The sequence below is a fragment of the Salvelinus sp. IW2-2015 genome, linkage group LG4q.1:29 (assembly GCF_002910315.2).
Source record: "Salvelinus sp. IW2-2015 linkage group LG4q.1:29, ASM291031v2, whole genome shotgun sequence".
NCBI classification, from domain to species: domain Eukaryota; kingdom Metazoa; phylum Chordata; class Actinopteri; order Salmoniformes; family Salmonidae; genus Salvelinus; species Salvelinus sp. IW2-2015.
Genome location: NC_036842.1, coordinates 17969431 through 17984553, shown reverse-complemented (window position 1 = coordinate 17984553; position 15123 = coordinate 17969431). Strand labels below are relative to the sequence as shown.

The window sequence follows — 15123 nt, the reverse complement described above, 5'->3', positions numbered from 1 at the left end:
CAAGCTTCCCACAATAAGTTGGGTGAATTTTGGCCCATTCCTCCTGACAGAGGTGATGTAACTGAGTCAGGTCTCCTTGCTCGCACATGCTTTTTTCAGTTCTGCCCACAAACTTTCTATAGGATTGAGGTCAAGGCTTTGTAGTGGCCACTCCAATACCTTGACTTTGTTTTCCTTAGTCCATTTTGCCACAACTTTGGAAGTATGCTTGGGGTCATTGTCCATTTGGATGACCCATTTGTGACCAAGCTTTAACTTCCTGACTGATGTCTTGAGATGTTGCTTCAATATATCCACATAATTTTCCTCCCTCATGATGCCATCTATCTTGTGAAGTGCACCAGTCCCTCCTGCAGAAAAGCACCCCCACAACATGATGCTGCCACCCCCGTGCTTCACGGTTGGGATGGTGTTCTTCAGCTTGCAAGCCTTCCCCTTTTTCCTCCAAACATAACGATGGTCATTATGGCCAAACCGTTTTATATGTGTTTCATCAGACCAGAGAACATTTCTCCAAAAAGTACGATCTTTGTCCCCATGTGCAGGTGCAAACCGTAGTCTGGCTTTTTTATGGCGGTTTTGGAGCAGTGGCTTCTTTCTTGCTGAGTGGCCTTTCAGGTTATTTGTAAGTCGCTCTGGATAAGAGCGTCTGCTAAATGACTTAAATGTAATGTAATGTTATATCGTTATAGGACTCGTTTTACTGTGGATATAGATACTTTTGTACCTGTTTCCTCCAGTATCTTCACAAGGTCCTTTGCAGTTGTTCTGGGATTGATTTGCACTTTTTGCATCAAAGTACTTTCATCTCTAGGAGACAGAACGTGTCTCCTTCCTGAGCGGTATGACGGCTGCGTGATCCCATGGTGTTTATACTTGCATACTATTGTTTGTACAGATGAACGTGGTACCTTAAGGTGTTTGGCTCCCAAGGATGAACCAGACTTGTGGATGTCTACAATTTGTCTGTTTCTTTTGATTTTCCCATGATGTCAAGCAAAGAGGCACTGAGTTTGAAGGTAGGCCTTGAAATACATCCACAGGTACACCTCCAATTGACTCAAATGATGTCAATTAGCCTATCAGAAGCTTCTAAAGCTTGACATCATGACATCATGTCCTAACCGAATTGCCAAAACTATAGTTTGTTAACAAGAAATTTGTGGAGTGGTTGAAAATTAGTTTTTTAATGACTCCAATCTAAGTGAATGTAAACTTCTGACTTCAACTCTATGTGCAGTGCCTTCGGAAAGTATTCAGACCCCTCGACTTTTTCCACAGTTTTTTACGTTACAGCCTTATWACATTTATTAAATTGTCCCCCCCCCCCCTAATCAGTCTAAACACACAATAAACCAACTTTTAAAAAATATTTTAGCAAATTTCTTAATTGAAATCACATTTACATAAGTATTCAGACCCTTTACTCAGTACTTTGTTGTAGCACCTTTTGGCAGTGATTACAGCCTCGAGTCTTTGGTATGACGCTACAAGCTTGGCACACCTGTATTGGGGAGTTAGTCGCATTCTTCTCTGCAGATGATCTCATGCTCTGTCCGGTTGGATGGGGAGCGTTGCTTCACAGCTATTTTCAGGTCTCTCCAGAGATGTTCTATCGGGTTCAATTCCGGGCTCTGGCTGGGCCACTCAAGGACATTCAGAGACTTGTCCCAAAGCCACTCATACATTGTCACTCTACCATAAAGGCCTGATTGGTGGAGTGCTGCAGAGATGGTTGTCCTTATGGAAGGTTCTCCCATCTCCACAGAGGAACTCTAGAGCTCCGTCAGAGTGCAAAAATGTCTAAAAAACAGTTTTTGCTTTGTCATTATCGGGTATTGTGTGTAAATTGAAGAGGGGGATATAAACGATTTAATACATTTTAGAATAAGGCTGTAACACAACAAAATGTGGAAAAGGTCAAGGCGTCTGAATACTTTCCCCATGCACTGTATTACTTCCGTTCATTTTTTTAACTGGTACCAGGCGACCTTCAGATGAGTCGTGTGAGGCCTGTGGGCATCCTAGAGCAAAACAATCAACATGTACGTGCTCGTGAGTCTCACCTTTGCACAGAGGGGTGTGTAGCCCATATTATTGTGTATCCCAAACTGTTCGGATGCAACAGACAGAAGTTGGCAGATCGGCTGTACCGACTTCAGACGAGTCCCAAGATGCTTGTATGGGTTATAGAGCAAAACGGAGAACACCATCGTGAGAGTCCCATCCAGTGGCGTAAAGTACTTAAGTAAAAAAAACGTTATAGTACTACTTAAGTAGTTTGTTGGGGTATCTGTGCTTTACTATTTATATTTGAGAACTTTTACTTTTACTCCACTACATTACTGTACTTTTTACTCCATACATTTCCCCTGACACCCAAAAGTATTCGTTACATTTCGAATGCTGAGCAGGACAGGAAAACGATCCAATTCACACACTTGTCAAGAGAACATCCCTGGGCATCCCTACTGACTCTGATCTGGCACACTCACTAAACACATGCCTTGTTTGTAAATTATGTCTGAGTGTTGGAGTGTGCCCCTGGCTATCCGTAAATAAAAGAAAAAAAGAAAATGGTGCTGTCTAGTTTCCTTAATATAAGGAATATAAAATTAATATAAGGAATATAATATTTTTACTTTTGATACATAAGTATATTTAAAACCAAATACTTTTAGACTTTTACTCAAGTAGTATTTTACTGGGTGACTCATTTTACTTGAGTAATTTTCTATTAACCTATCTTTACTTTTACTCAAGTATGACAATTCTGTACTTTTTCCACCACTGGTCTCATCTTTCAATAGAGAGGTCATAATAGTTTGTAGGCCAAACCCTCTGGACGCTACAGACGATTTTGTGAGGAGCGATTTTTTTTCAGGACGTCTCATTGTCAGACGAACACTGTTCTAGCTCTGTCACCTTTCACCGCAGATGTGGAAGTGCGACATAGGCGGATGTGGTGGATTGAGACGCAACCAATGCACAAACAAACATACCTGTAGCTTAAACTGACAGATTTTTATAGGGATTTTTTTTTATTATGCTAATAAAATTTCCACAGGGGCGCGGACATCGACCTTAGGGGGTTTTAAACCCTAAATCAGTAGCTATATCGTTGTTTGCGCTTTGCTGTGTGGCCTGTACTTATTCATTGAGGGGGGGAAACAAATCATCAGTGAGGTGTTCAGCGGGAGCTAATACAAATATGCTAATTTAACACAGGCAATGTTTAGTTGAATATTTACCCAAGCATATGATATCTGAATTCTCATTCACACTGAGGTTACTGAAGGAGCCAGGTTCACATTCAGCAGGATGTAACGATTTGTTAAATTCAGATAGAAATATGCTATGTATAACAAATATGCCTCTCTGACATGTAGAATAAGGAATCACGTCAGCTCTATTCATGCATTTCTATCTGCAACGTTTGGCTACTGGACGCGGCCTGATTTGAAGCCAGGATAAACCTCCAAAGAGTGGAATCAAAAAGGGAGCCATGGTTACTCTGGGCAAAAGATAGATAGTACTCTAAAYGGAATAATACATTTTCCCTCCGTGACAGTTGGTCTTTGCATAGTAACACTAAGTCGCCATAATATCCCAGTAGAAAAGGCTGTCATGTGATTTTATTGAAGATATTGGGAATCGGTGTGCAAAAATGTGGAGTGGAATTGTGGTTTAGTCTGGAAAAGGGAGGAGATTTGTTTTTGTAGCATGCTTCTTGATGTTTTCTTTTTACCTTGGATGTTTTCATTAATTACTTTATAGTTGAGGACAATGAGGAAATTACAACGAGCGAGAGGGCGAGAGAGATCTTTAATAAGCTTACACCACTGAATGTGGAATCCTTCTAGACAAACAATAATTACACAGCATGTCATAAAACACCCTCATGCCGCTGAGCCACAAAGTAGTCGCATAAAAATGTGGTGTGTGTGACCACAGAGACTTCTTTTAGTCTTAAAAGTACAGTTATAAATTCAAATGAGGTCAAACGATTTCCTCTTTCCCAGAAACGATATGGATACTTGGATCATGTTTCTTGCCTTGCATAAAGCTCCCAGATGTTGGCTGTGAATTTTTAAAGACATATGTAGAGTGCGCTTTCTCTTCTCTGAAGGGAAGTTATATTGGGAAAGTATATATTTCCAATTAAAAACAGGCACAAGCTTCATCTGTGTGGCCTGAACTCAAGACCCCAGCAGTAGTCAAGCATGACAGTGCCAATAAAAATGGAAGATGTCTTTGTTCTGATTGCGTAATCAGAGTTATTTTTACATGACCTTTCCCTTGGAAAGGAGGCAAGAGGGTCATCGGGGACAGTTGAGTTGAACAAGTGACAGACAAAGTCCTAACTGAAGATGTGTGTGAGTAACATTGACCCGGCAGACAGACGAAGGTASTAAAAAAACAACAAGAGAAATGCACTGACATAAATCTTACATTATTGGCAGGCATTGGAGGGGTTTTAGACCCGGCTCCCATACTGTATTTTCCCTGTGGCTGTTCTAAGAATGTGTCTGTGTGGTAAAGTCAGCCATGCTCTCCTCTGATTACTGCTCAACTTGGTCTGTTTGGAGACAAGCATTCCATAATAACCCGCCTGTGGTCTGAGGGAGACGGCATGCTAGCTCAACACTCATCATGGCAGCCCCCGGGTTACACGTCCTCGTTGGTCAGTTTTACAGGAAGTGAGTTTTGTGAGTTCATCAGAGGTGGCTGTGTCATTGGTCGGCCAAACTTATCAGAAGAATGGGTGAACTTAAATGTGTCTGTCTGTTGAGAGAAGAAAACGTTTTGGTTGAACTTTGACCGTCTGAGTGGAGACATTAGCATGGTTGGGTAGGTTACTTTCTAAATGTAATCCATTACAGTTACTAGCTACCTGTCAAATTGTAATCAATACAGGGCCGGCACCAGAACAGATCAGATTGAAGTGCYTTTGATTTAGAAAGGGGGCACTTTTTTTTTTCATGTGCGCCTGCACACATTTTTTAAATGGGTTTTATATTGAAGACATGCATGAACACAACCAGTCATGATGTTTTCATCTGATTTTCAAACAAATCACAAAATATGGGCAGTGCGTGAGTTTCAAGTTTGGGGAAGCTTACAATTTATCCTACCCTTTCTACCAGTCTGCGTGCCAGTTATGATTTTCATATGCGCGTTTGGACAGTTTCATTTCAATAATAACGTTTTTGTTAATCAAAATCATTGTCACTTGGTTAATCATAAAATCTGAATTAAAATGATAAAAATCTAAAAGTTAGAATTCAACTAATGCGAGAGCCCCAGTCTTTTCTATATGGACACATTGATACATTTGATCCTTGATCCATTGGCTGCTAAAGAAATGAGCATGGGGAACTCAAAGATAGCCTATAGGCTAATGCAGCAGTAGGCATACAACTTCCATTGTCAACTAACTAAAATTCATAAAGCCAACAAATAAAAGSGGCAGCAGGTAGTCTGGCYGGTAGGAGTATTGGGCCAGTAACCGAAAGGTTGCTGGATCAAATCCCCGAGCCGACAAGGTAAAAATCTGTCATTCTACCCCTGAGCAAGGCCCCCTGCACCTCTCTGATTTTATGACATTTCCACTGGATACAGTATATGGGATCATCAGATCATGATATTTTGTTTCACACCGAGGAAATATTTTTCAAATACAGTGAGGAACTATTATCATTTGTAATGGATGTTTAAAAAACAGACTTCGTTGACTTACTGTGTGAGATGAAGAAAACATGTCTGAGAAGCTCAGCTCATTGTTGGACGTGGTGAATTAAGACAATCAGACATCCCCAAATGGGCACTTTGCTACATTTGCACCCAGCAGGCCAGGTAAGCTACTATACATGCGAGCTCCCTCAACATTTAACAGGACAGAGAAACCAGACACATGCTTATTGCTCACATGGAGCCCTCTAGACAGAAGACAATGAAAAAATGGACAACTCTTAAATGATGGTTATGAAGTAAAAAAGTGTAATAGGTTGCCAACTTTGCAAACAACGTTTCCACTCAGACAATGAGAATGGTAAATGACTGATTTAATACATGCATTAACATGAATGAATAGAACCAAGTGACGGGGATTAACGATACATTTACTACTGGTGACATGTGCACATGCACAGCGCTACACCGGGGCTAGAGGGGGCTATAGCCCCGTCACAAGTGTGCGTGTGCTCACGCATGTTAGGCTACGTTATGTGAGCTAACTTCTAGCTAGCTAGTCGCCCATCTCACCCCGTTGCAATGGACCGTTTTCTGATCAAGAGAAGAGTGCGGGTAGAAATTGAAAATCCAGACCCTGTCTCCGAGGGGGCCGAAGAAGAYGGAGCTAAGAAAGATGAGTCGGAGAGAGAAACTCGTGAGACACGACGTGAGGGAGCACCAGAGCAGTTCGTCGCTGCTAGCTGCTCCACAGCCACCGTTAGCTGCACTGTTAGCACAGCCACCGCTCCCTCTGATTTAAGCCAGTCACCTGTTGAAGAACCAAGGCGCCTTCTTCTTCGGCATTATCCAGCCACAAAAGTTGGACAGCAGGATCGCTACTTCAATCGTAGATGGTAAGAGGATTACAAGTGGCTGGATMATTTTATTTCAAAGGACCGTGCTTTCTGCTTTGCATGCCGCCACTTTCAACGTCCAGGAAACCATGGTGGAGAGAAGGCGGCATTTACCCACGATGGCTAGCAGAACTGGAAGAAGGCGACAAGTTCGTTCAAGACACACAATGCTAGTGTGGAGCATAAATATACAATGACAGCATGGAATGAGTGTACTGTTCAGAAAGAGTCTGGCTCAACAATATGCAGTGCTCTAAGTGATGGACATTTGAAAATAGTCAGAGAAAACAGAGTATATGAGAGCAGTTGTGGAGTCATTGCATTAGACTGCATACCAGGGACTTTCACAYAGGAGACATAGAAAACGACATGGCTGTCAACCAGGGAAACGTCCTTGAACTTTTACAGGTCATAGGCAAATTCGACAAAACAGTTGCACAGAAAATCTGAGATAAAACTAGAAATGCTAAGTATACGTATCATGATATACAGACCGAAACACTGGGCAAACCCTCAACTCAGCAACCTTGCCTGCCTGTCCATACACGCAGAAAGAACCAAGGCCCTGGAGGTCCATAAGATTATAGACTAATTTGCACTGAACCGCAACAGACGCATCGTCCTTCTATAAAACAACACTTGTTGAGTATCTGATAGGCCTTTATTTATTGACAGAGCGTGCCTATCCGGTGGTGGGAACATGATTCAATACGCTGATCTGGATGGAACAAGAAGACGCATGCTTATTGTTGGCCTACAAGTATTTTTGCAATAGAAATATAATCGCTAAGATTGTGATAGCCAGCTCATTTTACACCATGTGTGCACAGTTGACAAGCATAGGGTAAATGCACTTCTCGTTGTGGCTGCAATGTGGATATTATTCCTGTATTTCTGATGTTGTGATAGACATTTAATCCGTAACATTATAACCAATGCACAGCAGGACGCATGTATATCATCGGCCTACAAGTAATTTTTGTTTGCAACAGAAATGTAATCACTAAGATTGTGATGATAGCAGTTTGTTTTACAAGTGTGTGTGTGTGCACAGTTAACAGGCATAGGCTAAATGCATTTCACTTCTCGTTGTGGCTGCACTTTGGATATTATTAATTTAATTTCTGACGTTGTGATAGCCATTTCATCCGAAACATTATTACCAATGCACAGTTGTCTGATTATGCATATGGTATAAATGCACTTGCTGCATTTTGGATGTATTGTGGTCTCAAACCCAATGGCTCCAGGTCCTCTATAAGTCTTTGCTAGGTAAAGCCCCACCTTATCTCAGCTCACTGGTCACTATAGCAGCACCCACCCGTAGCACGCGCTCCAGCAGGTATATTTCACTGGTCACCCCCAAAGCCAATTGCTCCTTTGGCCGCCTTTCCTTCCAGTTCTCTGCTGCCAATGACTGGAATGAATTGCAAAAATCACTGAAGCTGGAGACTCATATCTCCCTCAGTAACTTTAAGCATCAGCTGTCAGAGCAGCTCACAGATCACTGCACCTGTACATAGCTCAGCTGTAAATAGCCCATCCAACTACCTCATCCCCATACTGTTATTTTTATTATACATTTTTTTGCTTCTTTGCACCCGAGTATCTCTACTTGCACATTCATTTTCATTCATCTTGTAATTATTTTGCCACTATGGCCTATTTATTGCCTTCCTTATCTTACCTCATTTGCACACACTGTATATAAGACTTTTTCTATTGTGTTATTGACTGTATGTTTGTTTATTCCATGTGTAACTGTTGTTTGTTTGTGTCGCACTGCTTTGCTTTATCTTGGTCAGGTCACAGTTGTAAATGAGAAGTTGTTCTCAACTAGCCTACCTGGTTAAATAAAGGTGAAATAAATAAAAACATTTAAAGAAAAGTTATTGCTGAAAGACCTTTGCACGTGAAAGACGTTTTTGTCATTGCCTTGTGGTCACTTGTGTTAGGCTTATAGCTATTTTGTTGAATATTCTTTGGCGCCCCTCTGTCTTACTATATATAGCACATATATCTGATGCCGTCTGGCCAAAAAGAGTATGACATGCCTTAATCTTTTTGTCCAGACAGCATCAGATACTGTACATGGGCTACACATACTGATACATAGGGGCGCTGTTTTGCTCGCTCGGGAAGCTTTACCTGAGATTGATGCGTCTTTGTCAGGGAGCGCATCTCAGTCAAATTATCAATATTGAAATATTTTATTTGGACAGGCAAGGAGGTATGGTAGGGTGGACCAGGCCCCCTAAAGCCCGCTCATAACGCCGGCCCTGAATCAGTAACACAACTTTTGTATTGCACAAATTCATTATAGTAATCTGATTACTTTCAGTTACTTTTTGATTACTTTCCCCTTAGAGGCATAAGAAGACAAGTGATCCATCAAATGCATTTGGTGTGTCATCAGTGGTCTCTGACTTGTGGTCAGACTCGCTTAGGTGGAACAAACTTAACTGCAATGCTGAATTGAATGTTATTGAGAAAACAACAGAATTTGTAAATGTATTTTGTTGAAACATCCTTTCTGAATTTAAAAGTAATCCAAGAAATAATCATCTAGTTTTTCGAAAGTATCTGTAATCCGATTACAATATACTATGTAATCAGTTACTCCCTAACCCTGCAAATTAGTTTGTACTCAGTTTAGGGTGAAAATGTGAGAGATCAGTCCCAAATGGTAAAACATTTGATGACTTGTGGTGGAAAACCCATCCACCAAGATCTCTGATTTCAAAGCTAATATGTAATTTATACCAGGAAATGCAGCACTAATAAAAAATCAGACTATAACATTCTCTGCCTTGATATTTGGCACAAACTGATATCAATGTCAATGTAATAGTAATGCACTCGTTGTATTCAATAAACATATAGATCTGTACCACAGACCTGTGGCTTTCTGACCAAGCTTTCCAATTCTCCAGTTTCTCCCATCCACCATAATGACAAGCCCAGCAAATATTGGACTATGGTGAGTTTCCTCTGGTTCTGATAAAGGTTACTACTATATTGATCGGGGCTCTGAGACCTGAAGACAGTTGTTTGCCTTCAGTTTCAGTTGAAATAGCTCTATAACCACCCACGGTAATCAAATATATTTGAGTGTGGGCATGAGTGTCAAGGTGACACAGTTCAGATCTGTCCTGTTACATTTGGCAAGGCCAGAGTATGTGTCATGTGATGCTTGGCTGAATGTGTATATGATTCTGGGTACTATGATTCTGGGTGCTATGATACTGTTCTCTTGGCTGCGTCCTTGTTTGGCTCAGGAGCGCTGTGCTCAGAGTACTAATCCGACCATAATTACAGCGAGGCAAGGCTGGTTGTCAGGGGAAACCAAAGAGAAACTCTCCAGGAATGTTTTTTCTCCTCAGTAAGTGTCCCTTTCAGTTTTGGCTGATCCCTGTCTTCCCCTCCTTCTTTCCTCTCTGTTTTTCCTTCTCTATCTTTCTCCTTCTCCTAGACTCTCACTCTATAATAGATGGTGTCAACAGATTTTACTGTCTGTGGAATTGGGAGAAAGTCTGAAGGAATGTAACCCAAAAAAATTATATTAATATAACATTCAATGCCTCTTAAAATAGATTGATTTAACAGCGATGGCGCACTTTGCTTGAGGAGAAAGGTTTGGTTTATGCCATTTTAAGGGCCTCAAAAGATCTCAGTATGCATGTGAGCAGGTTATTCCTGAATGTTTAGGGTAGCTGTGTTTATCTCTCCAAGAAGCATGGACACACAACAACAACAAACAGGGTGCGCAACTTCAGGTCATGATGAGGCCTTCATGTTACAGTGCCATATAGAGGTTTCTTGAATCCTTTTCTCTATTGCTCTCATAGTCTAGCTACATCAATTGAATGCAGTAGATAATGGAAGAACTTGTCATTGAATATTTTGACAGAGGAAAACCTCTTGGTCACGGACAGATGGAGTGCCAGACACTGTTCCAGCTCTGTACAGGAACACCGACATTAGCTCTGGGACTAATGGATAGTCATCTACTGTGTTAGGAAACAGAGGGTCTGAAGCACCTCTTCAGAGCTGAACCTCTCCATACTCCAGCATTGTTGTGTCTGCACTGCCCACAAAGCCATGAATGGATTCGTTGTGTATCAAACACAGACAGATGAAAGAGAGACTTTATTTAGCTTGTGATGAAAAAATTGCCCCAGACAATGCCTTGCTGTTGACTAATCTGTGTTTTTTCCCTTTACTCACGACACAAACACACACATGGATGCACAGACGCACACACGCACACACACAGAGTACCATATAGGGTTGATCCATTTGGTTTCAATAATTTTTTGACCACAACCCTTTTGATTTGAACCAAACTTTCCAAACTTACTGTATCAGCCCATTGAAGAAGTGGTCAGCAAGTAACTTTATGAACCTGAATGCCAAAATGTTTAGGAGATACAGTAGGTGTGCTCAAAGCTTATTTCGCACACCCTAACATGAGACATCCATGTCTTCATCACTGGAAAAGATAAACAGTTGAGTTTATTATTTGAACGTTTATAAACAGGATAGTCAAATTATTTAATAATTTCTTGAAAAATAAGTTATTAAATAACAATGTCCTTTTTTTACCTTTTAACATCCATCACCTAAACTCTGATTTATTTCATTTTGGCTTACATTGAAGCTTAGACCCTATTTTACATCATCTTGTCACGTTCTGACCATAGTTCTTTTGTATTATCTTTGTTTTAGTGTGGTTTAGAGTTGGGTGGGTATTATCTATGTTTTCTGTTTCTATGTGGGGTTTCTCGTGTGGCCTGATATGGTTCTCAATCAGAGGCAGGTGTTAGTCATTGTCTCTGATTGGGAACCATATTTAGGTAGCCTGTGTTCTATTGTGTTTTGTGGGTGGTTGTCTTCAGTCTTTGTGTGTCTGCACCAGATAGAACTGTTTCGGTTTTCACTTTTGTTCTTTTGTATTTGAAGTGTTCAGGTTTTTGATTATTATTAAATCAAGATGAACACTAACCACGCTGCGCTTTGGTCCTCTCCTTCCACCGACGAAAGCCGTTACACATCTGAGGTTTTTGTGTTGTGTCTGCCATCGGTTTAGACACAGCAGACTCTTGAATGCAGGGTGGGTGTCATTTCAAACATAGAAATAGAATTCATAGAATTAACATATCTCTTCAGACCACTGCAATTTAGCTGGTACATATTTACATTTTAACTTCCAATTATTCCCACAACGATGGCCGCCGGTCCACCCACCATCAAATGTCAACTTAGAATATAAATTCCCATTTATCTATATTTCAATAGGAGTCATATGGAAGATTGACAGTATAATTTAAAACAACTGATATTCTATTTCAAGTCAATATTATCTGATGTGTGGACCTCCAACCATCTTTGTGCTACCATTTAAGTTGAAATGTCTATTTTATTCCCATTTTTGTATATTTATCAGCTAAAACATGACACCCACCCTGTATTCAAGAGCATGTTGTGTCTCAACCAAAGATGGGCACAACACAAACAGCTCAGATTATGTAAAATAGGGTCTAAACCACAACATATGCAAAAATGAAAAAAAATGAGTTTACATGTTTTTAGATCATTTACGGCAAAGGTAACACTTTTTATAAAACTTTTTTTTTAAAGAAATTATACAATGGCTTTTAAATGATATCAAACAATGGTTTATTTTTTCCAGTGATGAAGAAAGATGTCTCATGGTAGGGTGGTGAATGCCAAATGGGTGAACTTTGAGCACTTCTGTCTCCTGGATGGTTGGCCAAATATGTATAGAAAGTTTGGTTCAAATCAAAAAGAGTTGCTGTTAAAAACTGATTGAATTCAAATGGAACGAACCTATATACATAAACACACGTTGTGCAGTGCATATTTACATGCCCATTTTTCTGTTGTGGTGTGTGAAACATATTTGGATAGTCCATCTATAGACGCTCTACAAACTATCTACTAGCCCTAACCCTCATCTAAACCCTAACCCGTATTCTAAACCTAATCTTAGTAAGCAGTTGCTTATCAACAGATAGTACTGCATGACCATCTGTAGAGCATCTGAAGATGGAAAATCCAGACTATCCAAATAAAGTGACTGAAAAACACAGGGTTAACCTCTGTATGTGTGTCTGAGAGAGAGGGTAGCGTGATGACCTCGCAGGCCCTGTGAATGTTCATTCACAACAGGCATTAACATTTCCAGCAGACATTTTTTTTTTTTAAAGCTAATGAATCCAACATGGTCTTACTGCTGATTCAGACAATCCACACACACTTCGTGTATCCCTTAGGGACATTCAAATCTAGAATAAAACTGACACACCATTATTTTCACTGTCATACTTTCTATACAGTCTATAATTAACCTGTCCATAATGTTTAACCTTAAAGCAGTGTGAAACCAATTGATATAGTGCAGTCAGTAGTAGAGAGCACAGGAAGGGAACAGACAGAGAAAGGCATGGCTGTGCGGGAAGATTCATACACCCCTAGACAGACTGTTGCATATACAAATCCACCTACCACAGATACAGACTTAACTGAGCAGGCTGTGTGCTCTGCTTGTGTGTGTGTGTGTGTGTGTGTGTGTGTGTGTGTGTGTGTGTTGTGTGTTGTGGTTGTTTTGTGTGTGCTGTTTGGTGTGTGTGTGTGTGTGTGTGTGGGTGTGTGTGTGTGTGTGTGTGTGGTGTGTGTGTGTGTGTGTGTTGTGTGTGTGTGTCAAATATAGAGCCTAATCTCAGCTGAGACGCTCCACTCAGAATCCCACTTCTTCATGGCCCCTTCCAGTCTGCTCATTCACTTAAGATCCCACAGAGCAGCATCAAGATCAAAGTCTGGGAGAGGAAGCGCTAAGCTATCCAGGACCAAGGCCAGGAATGAGGCTTGTGGCTGGATCCTACTTCCAGGGAGCTGTGGCTATGCTAGCTCCCCTGTCTTGCCCTCCTCAGCAGCCAGGCAGAGAGCCGCAGCCCTTGTGTCTCTCAGCCCTGTCGCTCCCTCATCTCTCCGCCACTTCCACTCCCTCCCCCACTAAGAACAGGGTCTGTCAACCATCCAGGCGTCCCACACCACACTAACCCCACCTCCACTCGGGTCCTACCTCGTGTGGAGCCTCTTGCTGGCCAGATCCTGGTCCACACCGTTAGCAGACTGAGCCATGGGCAGTGTCCTCCTAGCCCTTCACAAAATTTATTCAAGCTGCTCAAGACCTCTTTCACTGTGCTGCTACTACCGCTTTCCTAGCAGCTCTCTCTGCCTCTCCTTGCCTCTCTCCCTCCCTCACTCGCTTCAGCACAGCAATGGCAGATGCTGAGGAAGTTAGGTATGTGCAAATAAAGCCATATAAGGCAAGCCCCTCCCCCGCTGCTGACATCACAGAGTTGTGTGTGTGTGTGTGTTGTGTGTTGTGTGTGTGTGTGTGTGTGTGTGTGTGTGTTGTGTGTGTGTGTGATGTGTGTGTTGTGTGTGTGTGTGTGTGTGTGTGTGTGTGTGTGTGTGTGTGTGAGAGAACCAACAGGGCTGCTGACTAAAGGGTAAATTACAACTGTATCTTGCCGTATTCAAAACAAAACATCCTGCCGGGCTGTATCACCGCCTGTTACGGCAACTGCACCACACACAACCGCAAGGCTCTCCAGAGGGTGGTGCGGTCTGCACAACGCATCACCAGTGGCAAACTACCTGCCCTCCAGGACACCTACAACACACTATGTCACAGGAAGGCAAAAAAGATCAAGGACAATAATCACCCAAGSCACTGCCTGTTCACCCCGCTCCCATCCAGAAGGCGAGGTCAGTACAGGTGCATCAAAGCTGGGACAGAGAGACTGAAAAACAGCTATCTCAAGGCCATCAGATTGTTATACAGCCACCACTAGCACAGAGAGGCGGCTGCATACCTACAGACTTGATATCTGGCCACTTTAATAAATGGAACACTAGTCACTTTAATAATGCCACTTTAAGAATGTTTACATATCTCGCATTACTCATCTCATATGTACAGTATATAATGTATACTGTATCATTCACTATCTATTGCATCTTAGCCGATCTGTCACTGCTCATCCAAATATTTTATACTTAAATATTCTTATTCCTTTACTAGATTGTGTGTATTAGGTTTTGTTGTGGAATTGTTAGATATTACGTGTTAGATATTGATGCACTGTCGGATCTAGAAGCATAAGAATTTCGTTACACTCGCAATAACATCTGCTAAACACGTGTACTGTATGTGACCAATACAATTTGATTTGACATAGGTCACACACACAGACAGGCTCTTTTTCTCACTCTTTGTTCTTTTCTTCTGTCTTACTGTATGCTGAGCTCTGACATTTTTCTGGTCTCTTTTCAAAGCACATAGCTAGACCTGTTTTTTCCCCACAGGGTCCCTTTCCCCAACTGACTTACCTCTAAGCTCCTCCAACTTCCATTTCTCACCATCTTTCACGTGTTACATTTAACCGTTTCCCCACATCATATAAAATAATTCCAGGTTCATTTCTGTTTAACTCTTGAGAAACAT

At 41.4% G+C, this 15123-nt stretch overlaps 1 protein-coding gene across 2 annotated transcripts in view; it reads right to left on the bottom strand.

Annotated features, from left to right (window-relative positions):
• LOC111961588 (G-protein-signaling modulator 1-like) overlaps positions 1–13874 on the bottom strand; it is a 40024-nt gene extending 26150 nt beyond the window's left edge. For both annotated transcript variants that reach the window (XM_023983981.1, XM_023983982.1), the window contains exon 1: positions 13693–13874. In XM_023983981.1, the coding sequence (XP_023839749.1) occupies positions 13693–13751 (59 nt within the window). In that variant the 5' untranslated portion in view covers positions 13752–13874. The remainder of the gene's footprint in view (positions 1–13692) is intronic.
• Between the last annotated feature and the right edge of the window lie 1249 nt (positions 13875–15123).